This window comes from Rissa tridactyla, chromosome 1 (genome assembly GCF_028500815.1).
Source record: "Rissa tridactyla isolate bRisTri1 chromosome 1, bRisTri1.patW.cur.20221130, whole genome shotgun sequence".
NCBI classification, from domain to species: Eukaryota; Metazoa; Chordata; class Aves; order Charadriiformes; family Laridae; genus Rissa; species Rissa tridactyla.
In genome coordinates this window covers 143,517,224-143,534,116 of record NC_071466.1, presented here as the reverse complement: position 1 = coordinate 143,534,116, position 16,893 = coordinate 143,517,224, and the positions used below count along the sequence as shown (strand labels likewise).

At 40.7% G+C, this 16,893-nt stretch overlaps 1 protein-coding gene across 3 annotated transcripts in view; it reads right to left on the bottom strand.

Moving 5' to 3' along the window:
- Nucleotides 1-16,893, bottom strand: part of TSPAN9 (tetraspanin 9) — a 189,599-nt gene that overhangs the window by 104,252 nt on the left and 68,454 nt on the right. For 2 of the 3 annotated variants that reach the window (XM_054216227.1, XM_054216315.1), the window contains one exon: nucleotides 5,076-5,155. In XM_054216227.1, the coding sequence (XP_054072202.1) occupies nucleotides 5,076-5,138 (63 nt within the window). In that variant the 5' untranslated portion in view covers nucleotides 5,139-5,155. Of the gene's footprint in view, nucleotides 1-5,075; nucleotides 6,053-16,893 lie in introns of those variants that run through there. The other variant, XM_054216136.1, reaches the window with a different exon arrangement.

Below are 16,893 nucleotides of genomic sequence, written 5' to 3'. Positions count from 1 at the left end.
TAAAATTCTTAGCTGCTTTGCAGTACCAATAGCTCTGACAGCAGCCAGACCCAGAGAACGGACACGCCAGTCTGATCTGAGACTTCAGTAAAAAAGTGACCTGCATGGCTGCTGTGCTACTGTCTTTATGCTCACTGATAAACACACAACATCGTTTTTAATCTACAGGGAAAAAAATTAATTAAAATTAAATTAGACAAATAATTAATGCAGAAAAATACTATTCATGAAAATAGACTATTCAGTCTTTATCCATTATTTTAATAACAGAGTATCGGTGAAAAATTTACTGTATTTGAATTTTCCTGCTACTTCTAGACGAGCAAGTTTCCAGCTCATCTGTTTCTCTTCTGTTTGGAAGGAAACACTCCCTACCTATTATAATATTTACTTTGAAACTGAATATTAAATATCTGAATTTGTAAATTTGACTTCTTTTATCTTAGATAAATGATAACTTTTGCTTATAATTATGCCATTAATAAATAGGTATTATTCCTATCAGATTTTTTTTAGTACTTTAAATATAAACAATTTAACAAATAAACCATATTAAGGATCTTCTTTACTACGCTTAGCTTTTCCTCAGCTCTTCCTGAAACAGAGGAGATCAGAGATTTACTAATCTTGCCATATGTTCCTCTTCCCCTTAATAAAATGCATTTTTATATTAAAATTAAGCAATGCTAAAACCAAACAAGATGTGTATTATGAATGCTTCACTGTATGTGGACTCACTAACCGTAGTTAAATGAACAGAACAACCCAAAATTTAACCATGACTACCATTTACTTGCAAAGTTCTCTAGTGAAGTTTTGATAGGTTATTCTTATAACTTCAAAATTTCCTTTTTAGGACCCTATGAAATTTGCATTTCACATGTCAAATATCTTTTAAAAAATTACGTTTTATAGGATTTGCATTTTATAGCCAGTAAGACTTTCTGATACATTTTGTGAAAATAATTAACATAATCCTTTTCTCTAATAAAACAGTGAAGTGAAATCTACCCTAGAGAGACAGATACCCTAATGTTTATATTTGGGGATTATGTTTCTTGACAATTAAGCTGCTACCTGTAGAAGCAAAAATCAATATTTTATTTCTTCTTCAGAGCTATATTGGCTACTTTGCAATCTCCATATGTTTGCACATAAATATTCTTGAAGGCAGACTAAATCAACTAACATTTGTGGTTGCCCAGTCCCTTTGCAAAACATATTATGCACTTAGGATTAATACAGTGTAAATCATCATCCTAGCTACACAATTAAATACTATAAGCTTCCTTAACCCTCAGCTCAGACTTTCCTAATCTCTAAAAGAAAGCAATGCCAGATGGCCAAGAACAACTGCTAAGAATCAGAGGGCCACAGAGAAATACCTGAAGCTCTTAGTGATATGGTGGAGAAACACCTTCTGTTTCAACTTACTGCTAGGCGGTAACTTTGCAGAACTCATAGGCGATCCTTCCACGTTAACTAGTACACGTGCTATTGATTTTCAAAACCTGCATTTTGTTGTCATGAATCTAATTCACTAACACTGAATTCTTGCTGGGCAGAAACAAGGCACCACCTTTTTATCGCAATCATCACATCAACAGTATGTTTGCTTCGTAATGACAGAGAGAATCCACTAACCACTGCACTTCTCCATCACCTTCAAACGTATACATGTGTATACTAATATATGTATATCTATTAAAATAGATAAAATGTATTTTATATATAAAATAATGTGTATAATATACTTATATCATTGGTCTTCAAATATATATGAGCTGGCTGCCAGGCTGAAGGAGTAGTACAAGTCTCTGCCACATGAGGGACAGATTAGGTCCCAGCCTTTGTGTCAAGAAGCAAATAATGGAGAGAGATATTATTTTTTTTCTTTTACTATCAAACACCCTTCTTTGGGCCAACACTGACAATTTTTCAAGACAATAGTGCCCAGCATTGTGGGATGCCAAAGGATATCAGTCTTCATTTTCAGAGGAAGCATCTCAGAAACACCATTTTAATATGGCAGAACACCAATTCCCATGAGACAGGCTACCACAGGCTCAGGACAACATAGCTTTGGGGCAAGCAAGCTGGTCAACCGGATTGCCTATTGCAGCTGTACAGCAGCTAGACTGGCACTTGTTTAAAGAATTCCTGAACCACAGTTTTCCCACCTCTGTTTCCAGTTGCCTAAATCGGTTCCTGTATAAAACAAACCAAACTAAACCAAACCAAAACGCTTTTTGCCTTTGTCAGAAGATAACAGTGTGGAAGTGGTCTCCTCACCTCTGAAGACCAGGAGTCTCATTCTGCTTTGAATTACAGGTTCAGAAAATTTCATCCTTAAAAATGAGTCGTCTCTTTTTAAACATAAAGCACCTTGCATTACAAAAGATGACAGTCACTGCTCAAGAGCAGGCCACAACTCCATGGTTTTGGGCTTGGGTTTCTTAACAGAAATTCAGAAGCAAGCAATGAGAACAGGCAAACCTGGGAATGGAAAAAATGGGTTAAGAAGAAAGATAGGACTGAAATAGCAGGGAGTGCTTCAGGACAGGGTAGGAGAGCGGAAGGCACTGGCAGAGCCATATGTGGAGCCCAGGCCTGGGCTAGCAGGAGAGTTCAGGGCCCAAGTGAGAGATACTGCAAGTGCACAGTGTCAGCGTGGAGCACATACAGCGCCAAACGTCCAAAACCTGTCAGACAGCCACAGCAGAACTAATGTAGATTCCAGGTACAAAGCCAGAGGCAGCAAACTACAGAACACCTGCCCGTAGTATGTTTCATTCTAGCTTGTGTTTCCATGAGTAAAAAGAGATGATAATGTTATTCATTTGAATGGCTCAAGACAATAAAATAGCCTGGTTAAAAAAAACAGTAAGAATTTAACAAGACTGCAGTCCTCTGGAAGGATGCACGGGAACATCAAGATGGGCTTGCAAAATTGAGTGTAAGCCAGATAAAGTGAAGGGGGACTTCTGAGCAATTTAAACCAGGCTGATGGATCAAATTTCTGTCGTAAACTACTTTGAAAAGTACTTGACATCTTGCATTTAGCATTTTTCCATAATGTCTCAGATTCACTATTCTAGACTACCATTTTTATTCTGTATAGCCTGGTTCATACAAAAAGCATTTTTAGAATATTAGACAGAGGTGCAGTAACAAAGTTTAATAACAGAAAGAAAAGTGGTATAAGCCTCACAACAAAAGACATGGTGGGGAGGGTGTAAAGGGGATTAAGAGTAAGAGTTGAAGAAGCACAGGGCACTAGAGAACTGTTCCAGATGGTAAGCTGGTTTTAACCTAAGCAGCAATGTGTTTGTACAAAAGTCCAGTGGGAGCTGAGCAGAGAGATGAGCACGCAGACGAGGTCTGAAGTATTTTTGTGAGTTCAAGGAATGGAAAAATGGACTCTGAAGGTCTGGTGCAGAGTCAAGAAAATTACTGCTTGGGAAGAAGATAAAAGCAAAGAAAGATATTGCGTCTAAGGAGGTGAGGGGTAAGAGACACCTAATGACTGATCACAGAGGATATGAGGAACAATATCAGAAAAAGCCGTTCCAAAACTAATCCCATCATAAAGCATATGAAAAAAATACTTCCAAGGTGTCAAAGTAATGCAGCATCGAGTCAAATACCCAGTTTGATATAAATCTGTTGTGTTCAAAGTGATTTATTCCAGAAATAGTAAAGGCAATTTTCTGGTAGGGTTTTTGTAAAGAAAAGAAAAAAAAAATTTAAAAATCACAAGCGAATTTTGATCGGCTGTTCTTCATTGACCGGTTCTACTTTCCATTTAAGTAAGACTCCCTCAAGTTCAGTTGTCGTAGCATTTCAGTCTATTACTGATAAAAGCTCACTGTTGCACGAGTGGTTCAACACTGTACCAAATCTCCCAGTAACTCTTGCTCTTAAAGGTTATTTTAGTAAGTGGGTCAAGATAAACAGAGAAGCTGCTAGTAAGACTCCTAATTTGAACAATGATATCTTAACACCTGAAGTAGCTATCTGAACTAGACTGTTAATGCCTCTTTTTCCAAAATAAATCCAGGGATGGTGTTTTCCTTTACTCACGAAGCATAATGTATATTTCTGGATCACAACCATGAATGGCTTTGTTCACGTGCCCAAGCTTTGCAATCATCAGGAAAGCAGTGACCTTTGATTTCAAACTAAGCAAACCATTTCATACTGGGCCATATTAATGAATACTCAGTATTTCAATTGGTCTGTGATTTCCTCAACAATACTCTTCACCCAAGGACGCCTAGCTGCCAGATGACTTAACTTATCCTTCCCTCCCTTGTATGTGACAATACTGTGCTCAGAGTAGCCACTACACTTTTAACTTGGTTGCTGAGGCATTGTTACAACTCCTCACGCCCTTTGGCCGATGGAGGAAAATCAACTTTGATCCTTCAGAAGCAAGCATAAGTCTCCAACTTCACACGCCAATGTGAACGACCACAGATGAAACTGAATCCAGATTAATGCACCATTTCAGTCATTTCACATTTATGCCGATACCTTAACAAGTTAGAACATGTGTGATTTATTGTTTTTAATTGGAGAAATGGGGCAGAACTTCCTTCAAATGAAAAAGCAGTTTGTCAAATGAAGTTCACAAAAGGCAAATGAGATTTATGGTGACAAGAAGAATGTACTTCAAATTTAAATCAACCTGCAGCTTAACACAAAATGAGGTATTACAACAGAATGCAAAAATCCTGCCACTGCAGGATTTTAATGCTACAATAATTCTGCTCTTCCTTAAAGGGCAACAATTCTGCCCTTTCTTAGATAACCCAGTTCAAAACACATATTAGAACAGCAAGTTTGAGGAATTAGTAGCCAAACTACAGTAATCAGGTGGTAATAAAGCTATGGAAAGCATGTACGTTTTCCCGATAGACACGAGTTTAACACTGAAAATAATTCCAAGCAGGTATGCAAGAGAGGAAGGGGAGGGGGAAACTTACTGTACTGCTTCAAAGATGCACTATACACATAATGCAGCAGTACAGGATAGACTAACAAATGAAGGCAATTGAAAAGGCAGTACTCACCCAAAATATTAAATTGAAAAGGAACATCATGTATTTCAAACAACACAGGCAGCCTCTTGCCATGTTGCACTTCTTAAATTCTAAAAGGAAAACAAAGGATAGATCCAGGTAAAAGACCACGTATTTGCTGCCTTTGGGTGCACTGTATTTGTCACTTTTTACGCCAGTCCCAGTCCCAACGCCGGTCCCGGTTCCGACCCCAGTGTGGCTCTGTGTGCGTGATCCGGTTGTACCATAGAAAGCTCCCGCAGTAAAACCTCGACCAAATTGCCTCCCTGAGGTAGAAGGTTTAGCGAAATCTGAGTCTTTGCTATCCAAAGATGGACTCCGGTGAATTGAAGAATCCTCACTACTTGACTTCTCCATGATCTCTCTTTTCACAGTTGTCAGATTTAATGTATAGCATCTCTCAGCATTAAATGCAGTGCCTTGCAAATGCCACAGTGCGATAAGAGCTGTCTGTGTTTTGCTTCTCTTTTTCTTCGTACGTGAATCAGATAATAACTGCTGAATTTATTAACTGCATTGTTGCTGGTTTTATTTTTTATAGCAACGTAGGCTGTATTCTGTCTATCTGTAGCATGGATTTATACATTAATATCCCATGCAAGAGCATACTCATGATTTATCTCGATGAATCAGTTATGCAGAACTTCAATTTTTATTCAAAAGAGCCATAAGCTGTTTCTCTCTGCTCCTAGTCTACAGCCCTCTAATCTATAGGCAGCAGATGGTCCTTGCATCCATTTCCAAAAAGCTTCTGCAGTACACCTGGGAGACTCTCCTCGAGCCAGAGCACTTCCCTTGCTCTCAGCTTTCCACTCCGTGTCTCTCTGACTCTCTCTCACACGCTGTCTTTTTTCTTTCTGCGCATTTGCGGTGTCTCATTCAGTAACCAGCTACCGGAGCGCACACTGCGTTTCACTGCTGTTGCCGTGAAATCATCAGCAACTGCAACCACTGGGCATTTCCCACAGAAATCCCTGACCTAACTATCGAGTAATAAATCCACCCTCCCGCTCGCCCCTCCCCTCTGCTTTCCATCCGGCCAGTTAGCAGAAGCCCTCTCCCCCAGGGCACGCCTCCATGACATAATATCTGTAATAGGATTAGAATTACTCTTGACTATACAAGTGCACAACAGAAAATCTCTTTAAATGTCAAGTGCTGTTTAGCTGTTTATGAGCTAGAACTGTGAGGCAGTGATACTCCTTTAATGCAACAAAATGCTGGAAAAGAATGGATTAGACAGACCAGTGCTAACCTCTCCCGGCTCATTAAATTAACAGTGACTTACTTTTTTTTTTTTTCCTGGCTTAAGCAAATGCCACACAGGACAAGGAACTAGAATACGCTATCAGCCAGCACACACTGAAGAGGCACGTCTCAGTTATACACGCACACGATGTGACGCTATCACCTGTGATATAATTAACCATAACCAGAGCTGTTGTCTCTCACAGGATCATCAATCAGTTCTTAAAACTCCTGTAAGGATACCTGAATCTGCAGCTATTTACACTCTATTTAACTAGTATGTCTGAGATTGTTCTTGTATATGGCAACAGGCCATCTTAATCACAGGTAGTCTGTGAACTGGAAATACTGACCCAAACACCACGTTTCTTTTCCAGGTAGTAGCACAACATGCCTGCTAGGACTCTGAAACGGAGAGGGCATAACTGTGCATGTGTGTAAGTGCCTGGAACACTTCAGATCACGCGTGGTGCTTCCAAATCCGTCGTTTTGTCCTGACTGTAAAAGCAGCACACCGATGGCGCAAAGTGATACACCAGATTTAAAATGCAGATCATGCTGTTCTTTTTGTAATGAAAGAAACCGTATTAGGAGGCCACTATGAAAGAAATAGAGCTACCAGGAAAAGCAAAAATTATGCACAATTTTCAACTGATGCTTTCACGTGCACATTATAATGCACTGTTATTACTTTATCAGGTACCTTTGAGAAAAGATAATATAACATTTAATCAATCTTAGATATCTATGCCCAGAAGCCCCTTAAAATTCTATAATTTTTATGTGACAACGTCAGAATCAACACCTTAACCTTTCTTAACAGGCATTTTCCGAGAAAATATCCTTCCGCCATAAAGTACTTCATGCCATGAAATACCCAGTATTTGTATACCTTTCTCTCACCTCTTGTGCTCTAGAGTACCATTTTAACAACAGGCAGGGCCTACATCAACAGCGTTTATTCACTTTGCTTACCAAAAGTCAGTTCAGAACTACCTGCACCAAATGTGTCCATCAGAAAGGCGACTGCAAGGTAACCACTCAGCAGTGTGTATGACAGCAGAAAAGGCTACACACAAAACACCCAAGAAAAAAAAAAAAAACAAAACGATAAATTAGCAGTGACCAAAGTAGAGCGGGGCGTTTCTGTACACGTCTATGGTGCACGCACAAACTTCAATGTGAGCAGTCATCAAGAACCAAATTTCTCAGCAAAATGTGAGCAGTCATCAAGAACCAAATTTCTCAGAAAAACCATGGAAGAGGCTTGTAGGCCACAGCCAGGTACCTGCCTCAGACACCAGAGTCTGCAGGATAAGTCGCATTCAAACAGAAGGTTAATGTCTGAGTATGGTTTTACAAGTCTGAAAAAAACACTTCTGTTTGAAAATGCACGTACTGGCAGTGTAAAGTGCCACTGCAATCCTATGGTGCAGCTAGATACTTTTCAGTGGTTTTTATTTGTCACACAAAACTGAGCTCTCAGCCAAAAGACTATGAAAATGCACAAGTACTTTAAAGCATTTTTTCCTGTTGCATCCATTGGTTTGCCATAAAATTAACACTGACATAGACTACCTTCAGCAAAGAAAAAAAAATGCTGTGCACTTGTGAAAACTAATGCAATATAAGTATTTGCCTTAGCTTCTCACATGAAGTTACACAACAATAATAATTAACCTGCCCTCCTCAAGGTTAAAAAACTGAAAGAATATTTTGTAATAAAAAATTTCCACAAATCCAGTCAGAGTTTGTAAGTAGTGGAAACATTTCTATGAGTGGGTACAAAAAAAAAAAGCAACGTAACTCTCCATCCAAGCTTATTTTTTTTCAAGTTTTCATTATTAGACCTTATTGAAGCTTTCCAATTTTCTATTTTTGCCTTCAAATACAACAAAAGATTAGTTTTCTTTATCATTACCTGCAATACATCTTCCATCAAGAATTCTCCGTGACTGATCTACGTGACAGTTTATAGTGCAGAACAACCAACCTAAGACACACGTATAGCCGATAGCCAGCTTCAAATCCACGCCTGATTAACGAGCACTATGGCAAACGCGGTTTCTGATCAGCCTCCCTTCCCGCTGCATACAAAGGAAACACATGACCCTCTTACAGTTGTGCTGTTGCCACCAAGGAGACTTTACATGCTTCAGCAACGTTCCGCCTCTTGAATTTGCAGACACAGAGCAGCTTTATGGATTAGATGCCTCTTCCTCCTGCTCGAACTCTAACTCAGTATTTATGTAGCTCAGTTAATAAATCACACAGAACTGCTTATTTGTTGAAAAAATAAGCAACGAAAAAGCTGTAACTAGTTCGTCCAGCTGTTTTGACTAGCACATTGCACTTAACTCTGCCTCTGATTGAGACTTCAGTGGTAGGTGACGCTGCAAGGCCATTAAACAGCACCTTATGGTGGTCCCACCTGACAGCGTAACCTCAGCATGTGAACACATTTTGCTTCACTACGGATCTCACCTCTGATAAGTAATTAGGGCATGAAAAACATTCAAAAGCTCACTCTGTACTTCATTAATCTTTGATTAGTGAATCACAGAATTTTGTTGCTGAGATGTCTCCACATCAAGAAAATCGTTTCAGTCCCACACACAAATGTCTGGGACGAGGCAGCGAACACCAGTCCATTGCATCTAAATGGCTCAGCCAAGTATTAAGAATTCAGGCCACTTTCAGATACTAGGTTTGAAAATGGATGTCACAAGGGGTGTAATCAGAAAAATGGAAAGAAAGGGTATTAGTAACAAGGCCCAAACAACATAGACTGGTTCTCCTACTGGAACTTGGTTCCCTCCTGGGAACAGTCCACCACAGTCCTCAAAATACAGATCCCAACACTTCATTTTTTTATTGTAAGTCACAAAATATTTAATATAATTTCTCAGCTGTAGTTTTATCTCACCAGAACTTCAGTGCCAATTACACCCAGCTACATTGCTCCTGAAGCCCTCTGTTCTTTCTGCCCTCTTCAGCTGTTTTTGCATAACTGGCTTGTGGAACCATGCTGCAAAACAGAGCAAAAGCTAACAAAGTTTATACACATATTTATAACCATGTAATTACAAAGACATAATACAGACATAAAATATATTTCAGCAATATATAAAAATTATGTGTTATTTTCCCTTTGTTCCAAATCATTTTACAAGGCATTCCCCTCAAATGATCTTTCTGACCCAGTGAGAAGAAGAGGGACTACAATAGGCAAGAACAAGAACAAATGCTGAAGGCTAAGCAAAAATATCTTAAGTTTTTTTTATGGTCCCCCATGATCCCTGACTTGAAAATAGGAAACTCTAGGAGTTTTTAAAAAGGGAAAATAAAAAATCCAGTCACCACGACATTCAAGCCGGTTTACAACTTATTATATATATTACCTTGCAATTTCTATTATGTAGCATAGTGCTACTTGTCCAGTCTTGTTCAACATATTCATCAATGACATGGATGAGCGGACAGACGGTACCCCCAGCAAGTTTGCTGATGACACAGAACTGGGAGGAGTGGCTGACACACCAGAAGGCTGTGCTGTCATTCAGCGAGACCTGGACAGGCTGGAGAGCTGGGCGGAGAGGAACCTAGTGAAGTTCAACAAGGACAAGCGTACGGTCTTGCACCTAGTTAAAGATGCCCCTGCTTACTGCAGGGGGGTTGGACTAGATGACCTTTAAAGGTCTCTTCCAACCCAACACATTCTATGATTCTATGATTCCAGGTGAACCTGCTTTGGCAGGAGGGTTGGACTAGGTGATCTCCAGAGGTTCCTTACAAGCCCTACCATTCTGTGACTCTGTACTGTTGTGATTTTTAATATGGGGAAGTCAAGGACCAAGACATTTGTTGAGGTTGAATAAGAACTTGTTGGCAGAGAAGCAAACTGAATCTGTGCTTTCCGCGGCCTCAGCTAGTACACTAACCACTGCACCATTTTCAAATTAATTATTTTTAGAAATCGTGAGTTTTAGTAACCCTAACACACGACTTCAGGACAATACTAAGCCCTGCAGAGATGAACACAAATGCACACGCTATCAAGTGTTCGAGGGATATGCTTCTAAAATTTATTCTTTTCTTTTGAATGGTATTGACCAAGAAATCATTTATACAAGCCTTCCTCAGGGTACACTCAGGGTAGAAAAAGAAGGAGATTTCTGAGTATAAACTCAGTGACTGCATCCTTCCAGTCACTGTTCTGAATCCTGGAAGGCCATGAGAAAGAAATATGGAACAAGAGTTGGAAAGAGTAGCTTATGACTCTGGCATACAGAGTTGCATACAGATGAAAGCTCAGATTAAAAACCTCACACAGTTGATTCTGGAATAAGCTTAAAGGGAAAAGAATGTCCAAAAAAATCAAACTGAAATTAGTATCACACGAGAGCCAAAAACATGGGAGTTCTCAGGACTTCCATGTTCCTGGTTCCACAACAAAGAGCTTACAGACTGCAGCAAGTCAAAATACCTGCAGTTCCCAAGGCTGCAGGATTTATAACCAAAAACCTGGATGCTCTGAGGGCATCCTGGGGCCTGCCAAGCTCCAGGTTTGCATGCTGTAAATCCAAAGCATTCTGCCAATCATGGGATTGGGCAGAAACAAGGTAGGTTTCAAGGACAACTTTGTATGGTAGAAAAGCTTTGATACCTGCCTTTGCTTTTCAGAACCAAATATCCTAAGCCATATTTTACCTTTGACACATTTTCATTTTCTAACAGGAAAACTTCTCCTTTAGAAACATAGAGAAGTACTGTAACTTCAGTTCTGGAAACTCCAATCACTGATCATAGTCTCCCACATGATTTAGAGCATATATGAACAGCTTGTTTTTACAAATTCTAAAAAGAATCACCACCAAGCGTTTAGAGAAGACTGAAATGCGTACTTAGTTTCCCTACTAGCATGAACAGCAGCCATTTCTAATACCTTCAGAAAACCACCACTTCCTTGGGCGCTTGATGGACAGACAGACGATGGAGGGGGAGACTGGATTCATTAGCAAACAGACTCAGTCACAGCTGGTGCCTGTGATCTGACCAGTAAATGATTCTCTTCTAATGTTCCACGAAAGAGGACAGAGACAAGCTCATGCCCTTCTCTGTTCAATCTGTAGCAGGACCCAGAGAGTCCAACAGGCATTATCTAACCCTCAGTTCCACCTGCAGAAAAAGCTACCTCCACGGGCCAGGTAAATGGACCTGGGACAGGTAAATGGACCTGGGACAGGTAAATGTACGTGCAGCATAAGTTGGAAGCTCAGATGGGTTGTTAAAGTCTGAGCTCCACATTCTGGGACTCCACCCAGCATTGGCATAGCTGAAGAAAAGGAGGCCTGGCAGAGAGACAGGAGTGGGACAGCACTCCAGGATGCAGGAACCATTTGAAGGAGCACCCCCTGAGAAGACATTGAGTTTGAGATCTATGGGGAAAGGATCTATTCTCACAGACATAGGCATTTGAGTATCTAGCCACCTCAATCCAACAGCCACCTTCATCAGTCCTGACTTCATCCAGAGAAATTATCTTCCGTGATATTGTTACTGGAGAGGAAATGAATTAATCCATTTCCTCTGACACAACGGCAGTAGTGTAATAGCTTGTGGTTGCCTCATCAGCAACACTTACGCTCCTTGCCTCCCCAAGGCAAAGAGTTAAAAACCTCTTTGAATGGCCTAAGCTAAACTTTCTAGTTTGCAGTTCCATATACCAATAAGAACAGTTTATCCTTCTGACACGGGGCCTTCACTGGATGGATGATCAAGAAAATAAGATCCCGTTACAAGACTTTCCACTGTGCCAAACATTCTATGTCACTTGGTCCCTGGGATTTCCATTAGAAAACATTTGCCAACAGTGCATATGTGGCTGAGATTTCCCATTTAGGATTTCACACCAGAGACGGAATGAGATTCTGTCTCAAAACTGTACAGAGGAATTAGTTGCAAACCATGACATCAGATGCAGCTGTGATGACTCGATATGTTAATGCACAGGAGATACAGGAGATGAGGGTCAAAATGCAATACATAGTCCCACAGCTACGAAATTGTGATTATGTCACGCTGTCATACCGGCTGTCCCCTCAGGGGCCCTCAGAATGAGCAGAAAGAATGCCTGCGTTTCCAAAGCGACAGAAAAATGTAACTTTATAAAAAATAGAAATACTGTTACCTACATTTAAACTTTTAAACCAAAACATTCGCACTAGCACAAGGGTCTTTTGGGGTTTTGTTTACAAACAACATCATGAACTATGCTAAATCTGTAAGAAGCCCTCTACAGATAATGTAAAAATGCAATTCCCCATTGCTATTTTCACCTTCAAGAAGTCTAATCTAGAAAGTCTGTTTATTGTTTGTTTCTGAAAAGCTCTGAAAGCCAGAGCCCAGAGTCTTCTTGGGCTTGGCAGTGTTCATATGGAGATCAAGTCAATCCATACAACAGACAGTTTACAATCCAGGCAGAAAACAAGACATTAATAGTGATGATATTCAGAGCCAGCTATATTGGACATTTTTTTAAAGTCACACAACTACCTTACCAATTCTCCTACTAGCAGGTGGGAGAAAATAGAAAATATGAGGGGCAAGAGAACAGCACGTGCCCAAGCAGATAGGCCTATCCTGCTGGGGAGCAGAGAGTACCAGGTGTCTTGGAACAGTCCATTTATGCCTTTTAGCATAAGAATCTACATCCCTTTTAATTAGAGGGCATTTATGTCATCTTCTATAGCAATGAATATGTTGTTCCATCTCCATCAACAGCTAATCCTTCTTAAATTCTGCTGAGAACTTAGCCTCAATCTTACAGCAGTGAGTTCCATAGGTATGCATTCTACTAAAAACAGAACATCTTCCTCTTATTTGTTGTCAATATTAAGCCTTCCAGCTCCATCTATTCTAGCATCCGTACTTATCCCATATTTCATTATTTTGTAATCCTCTATTACATCCCGTATCATCTGTCCTTCATTAATCTAAGCATTTAATCTTTTCAATGTCTCCTGTTATTGAAAACTCCAACTCCCTAGTAATTTCAGTTAACCATCTTAGGACTTCTTTCTAATTGAGCTATGTTTATATCATAATCTTTTTTGATCTGCTGATGAAAAGTCCTCTTTTTAAAGGACAAGAGTTAATATTAAAATTCAAAATTAATTTAATAAATTCTGTTTCTATCAACCCTTCACCTTCATGAAAGTGAAGTCATTCAGATTCGACAGACCTTTCCTCATCATTCCTATTCTGCCTTTCTATTTCAGATTCAAAATTTAGTCTCTGAAAAGACCAACATTTCAGAGCCTCACAGGAAAAATCCTTGTAGTTTAAATTCTGTATCTTGCCTGTAGGACGAAAGGGGCTCTTCTCACAACAGCATTAGCGTAAGACCAGTTACCTGTAAAATCATCAACAAGCCCATCTTCAAAGCCAGGGACTACTTGTAAAGAAGCTGATGTAAGCTGAACCAAGCCTTGGCCATCAATGAAGCAAATAAATGCGCAGTACCAACTGCTGTCCCCTCCCAGCACACAAAAAAGCATATGTGGACAAGTGCTTTTTACTGCACACAGAGAAAACAAGATCAAGGGAGTAGAAAGCTGTGAACCACAGGAAGGAACACAGCAACATCGTATCCCTGATATCCCCACGGGACGAAACATCACAAATCAGATCTCCAAAACCATGCTTTAAAAATTAAAGACCAAAAAAAGAAAGCAGGGCCAAGGAAGTGAAAGGGCTGCTTCTTATTTAGCACCTATTTTTTGCAGAGGTAAGGTACATGATCTGAGTACTTCTCTTCTACTCCCACTTTAAATGACAGTTTAGATTTTTATGTCTTCCCAATTCACTACAGATTAAAGAAACCTAGGAAACAGCAGAAGGCTTTTGTCTGTCGTAAGAGATGGCATCTCTTCTTCCTCTGGGACAGTGTAGGAGAACTTCATTAATACAGGAACTCTTCTAACCCTGTCCAACGTCTACAAGTTCTTTGAACAAAATCAGGTGGATATTCTATAACCTCTGTTTTAAAGAGGCTACCTTTCACCAGCAGTCTGCTGTTCTGAATTAACTGATAGCTGGTGTCTGTTTTAGCAGAACTATTAAACTTTAAAACAATTTTTTTAAAATTGTTAAAAAAAATATGGCTCCACCTGAAGAAAGAACCATAAGAATGACGTAAGCATTCATTTTTAAAAGGCAGCACACATCTCTGAAACCTGCTCAATTATGCTGTGAAGGAACATTTCTACACACATTCCTTTCACAATTGAGTGAATTCCTTCATTGCTAAAATATTCAGGTTTTGGCAGTTAAGCATAAACAGGTGTGATTCCATGAATGGGGACATTTAAAACAACTGCATCAGGGCTGGCAGAGACCCAGATGTCTACAATGGGCAGCAAACTTACACCATTATTTTAGGCTCCTTATCCCATTAACTCATCACCAGCTCCAGCCTACAATTTAAGACATCACTGAAAGTGACAGATGACTGCCGTACTGGAGAGCCATCAGAGATGTGTGAGGTATCAAAAGGCTCTTTACCAGCAGCATTTCCAAGCAAAACCTGATCCCAGGTTCCACCTTTAGGTCAAAGAGGAATAGCTTGCATTAAAGGAGTCAAACTGTCAAATAAATTAAGTACTGCCCAGAGGCAGTAGCATCACAGATGAAAGTTGTCAGTAGAGTAGGCTCAGTTTAAGCCACACTACAAGGTTCCCCTCTGCTGGGCCCTACCATGCCCCAGGGCAGAAATGTCTGGAAACAAGGGTGGGATCTAGCCCCTACAGCGTTCAGTCCCCAGCTTACTCCTGGCCTTCCACGAAGACTACCACCTGTGATAATACATTGTCTGACAATTCCTCACACATACTGCCTTTTGTCTTTCAAGGGAGGCATTCCTGAATTCATGAAAAACAGCTTTTGAATAATTCAAGATAACTCGAACACACCTGAAGCACCATTAACAGCAGCTCTCAAGTTCTGATCAAACCACTGACCAACAGCCACATTTCATCCTGCTGGTTTGGGCTCGATTCTTTTCTATGGCTTCCAACAAACTTCCACAAGAGGCAACTTAGCCAGAGCAAAGTCCATGAATTCCTTCCTGTCTTGAAGCTCTTTAGATTTATAAAAACAACAGCCCTATCTGACAATCTCCATCTGCCCTTGCGATAAAGCTTATCTACCCTCCCAATAAAGCTTCTTTCATGTTGTGTGGTATCACTGTGGGATATGGTCAACTTTAACATTAAAAATATGATGTGTCTATAACATAACAGTCTTGCAATTAATGCTTTTTGCTTTCATTGAATCATAGGGTTGGAAGGGACCTCTGGAGATCATCTAGTCCAACCCCCCTGCCAGAGCAGGGTCACCCAGAGCAGGTTGCACAGGAACGCGTCCAGGAGGGTTTTGAATGTCTCCAGAGACGGAGACTCCACCACCTCTCTGGGCAGCCTGTGCCAGTGCTCTGCCACCCTCAAAGGAAAGAAGTTCCTCCTCATGTTTAGGTGGAACTTCCTATGTTCAAGTTTGTGCCCATTACCTCTTGTCCTGTCCCCGGGCACCACTGAAAAGAGCCTGGCCCCATCCTCCTGACACCCACCCTTTAAGTATTTATGAGTGTTGATAAGGTCCCCCCTCAGCCGTCTTTTTTCCAGACTGAAGAGACCCAAATCCCTCAGCCTTTCTTCACAAGAAAGATGGTCCAGTCCCCTCATCATCTTGGTAGCTCTCTGCTGCACCCTCTCCAGCAGTTCCCTGTCCTTCTTGAACTGGGGAGCCCAGAACTGGACATAGTACTCCAGGTGCGGCCTCACCAAGGCAGAGTAGAGGGGGAGGATGACCTCCCTCGACCTGCTGGCCACACTCCTCTTGATGCACCCCAGGATGCCATTGGCCTTCTTGACCACGAGGGCACATTGCTGGCTCATGGTCATCCTGTTGTCCATGAGGACTTCCAGGTCTCTTTCAGATGAGCTGCTCTCCAGCAGGTCAGCCCCCAACCTGTACTGGTGCACGGGGTTATTCCTCCCCAGGTGCAGCACCCTACATTTACCCTTGTTGAACTTCACTACGTTCCTCTTCGTCCATCTCTCCAGCCTGTCCAGGTCTCTCTGTATGGCGTCACAGCCTTCCGGTGTGTCAGCCACCCCCCCAGCTTTGTGTCATCGGCGAACTTGCTGAGGGTGCATTCTATCCCCTTGTCCAGGTCATTGATGAATATATTGAAGAGGACTGGACCCAGTACTGACCCCTTTGCCAACAACAACAGTGAGATTTAAATCCCAAGAGGAGGCAGATACTTTAGCCAGCTTACTCATATCACAAAAATGAGGCTAAATGGTTCTCATCTATTCTACATGAGATACAAGAAATAGTGTAAAAATAAAACCAAGGTAAACCTATCACTTTAATCCAGCAGGTTTATGTAATGGTGCTGCATATGTAACATGAGCTTTGTAAGCGGTGTCAGCTCTTATTACAAGGGTGTGAGAGATTTAAAATGACAAAGGAGGAAAGGGAAAAAAATCAGAGT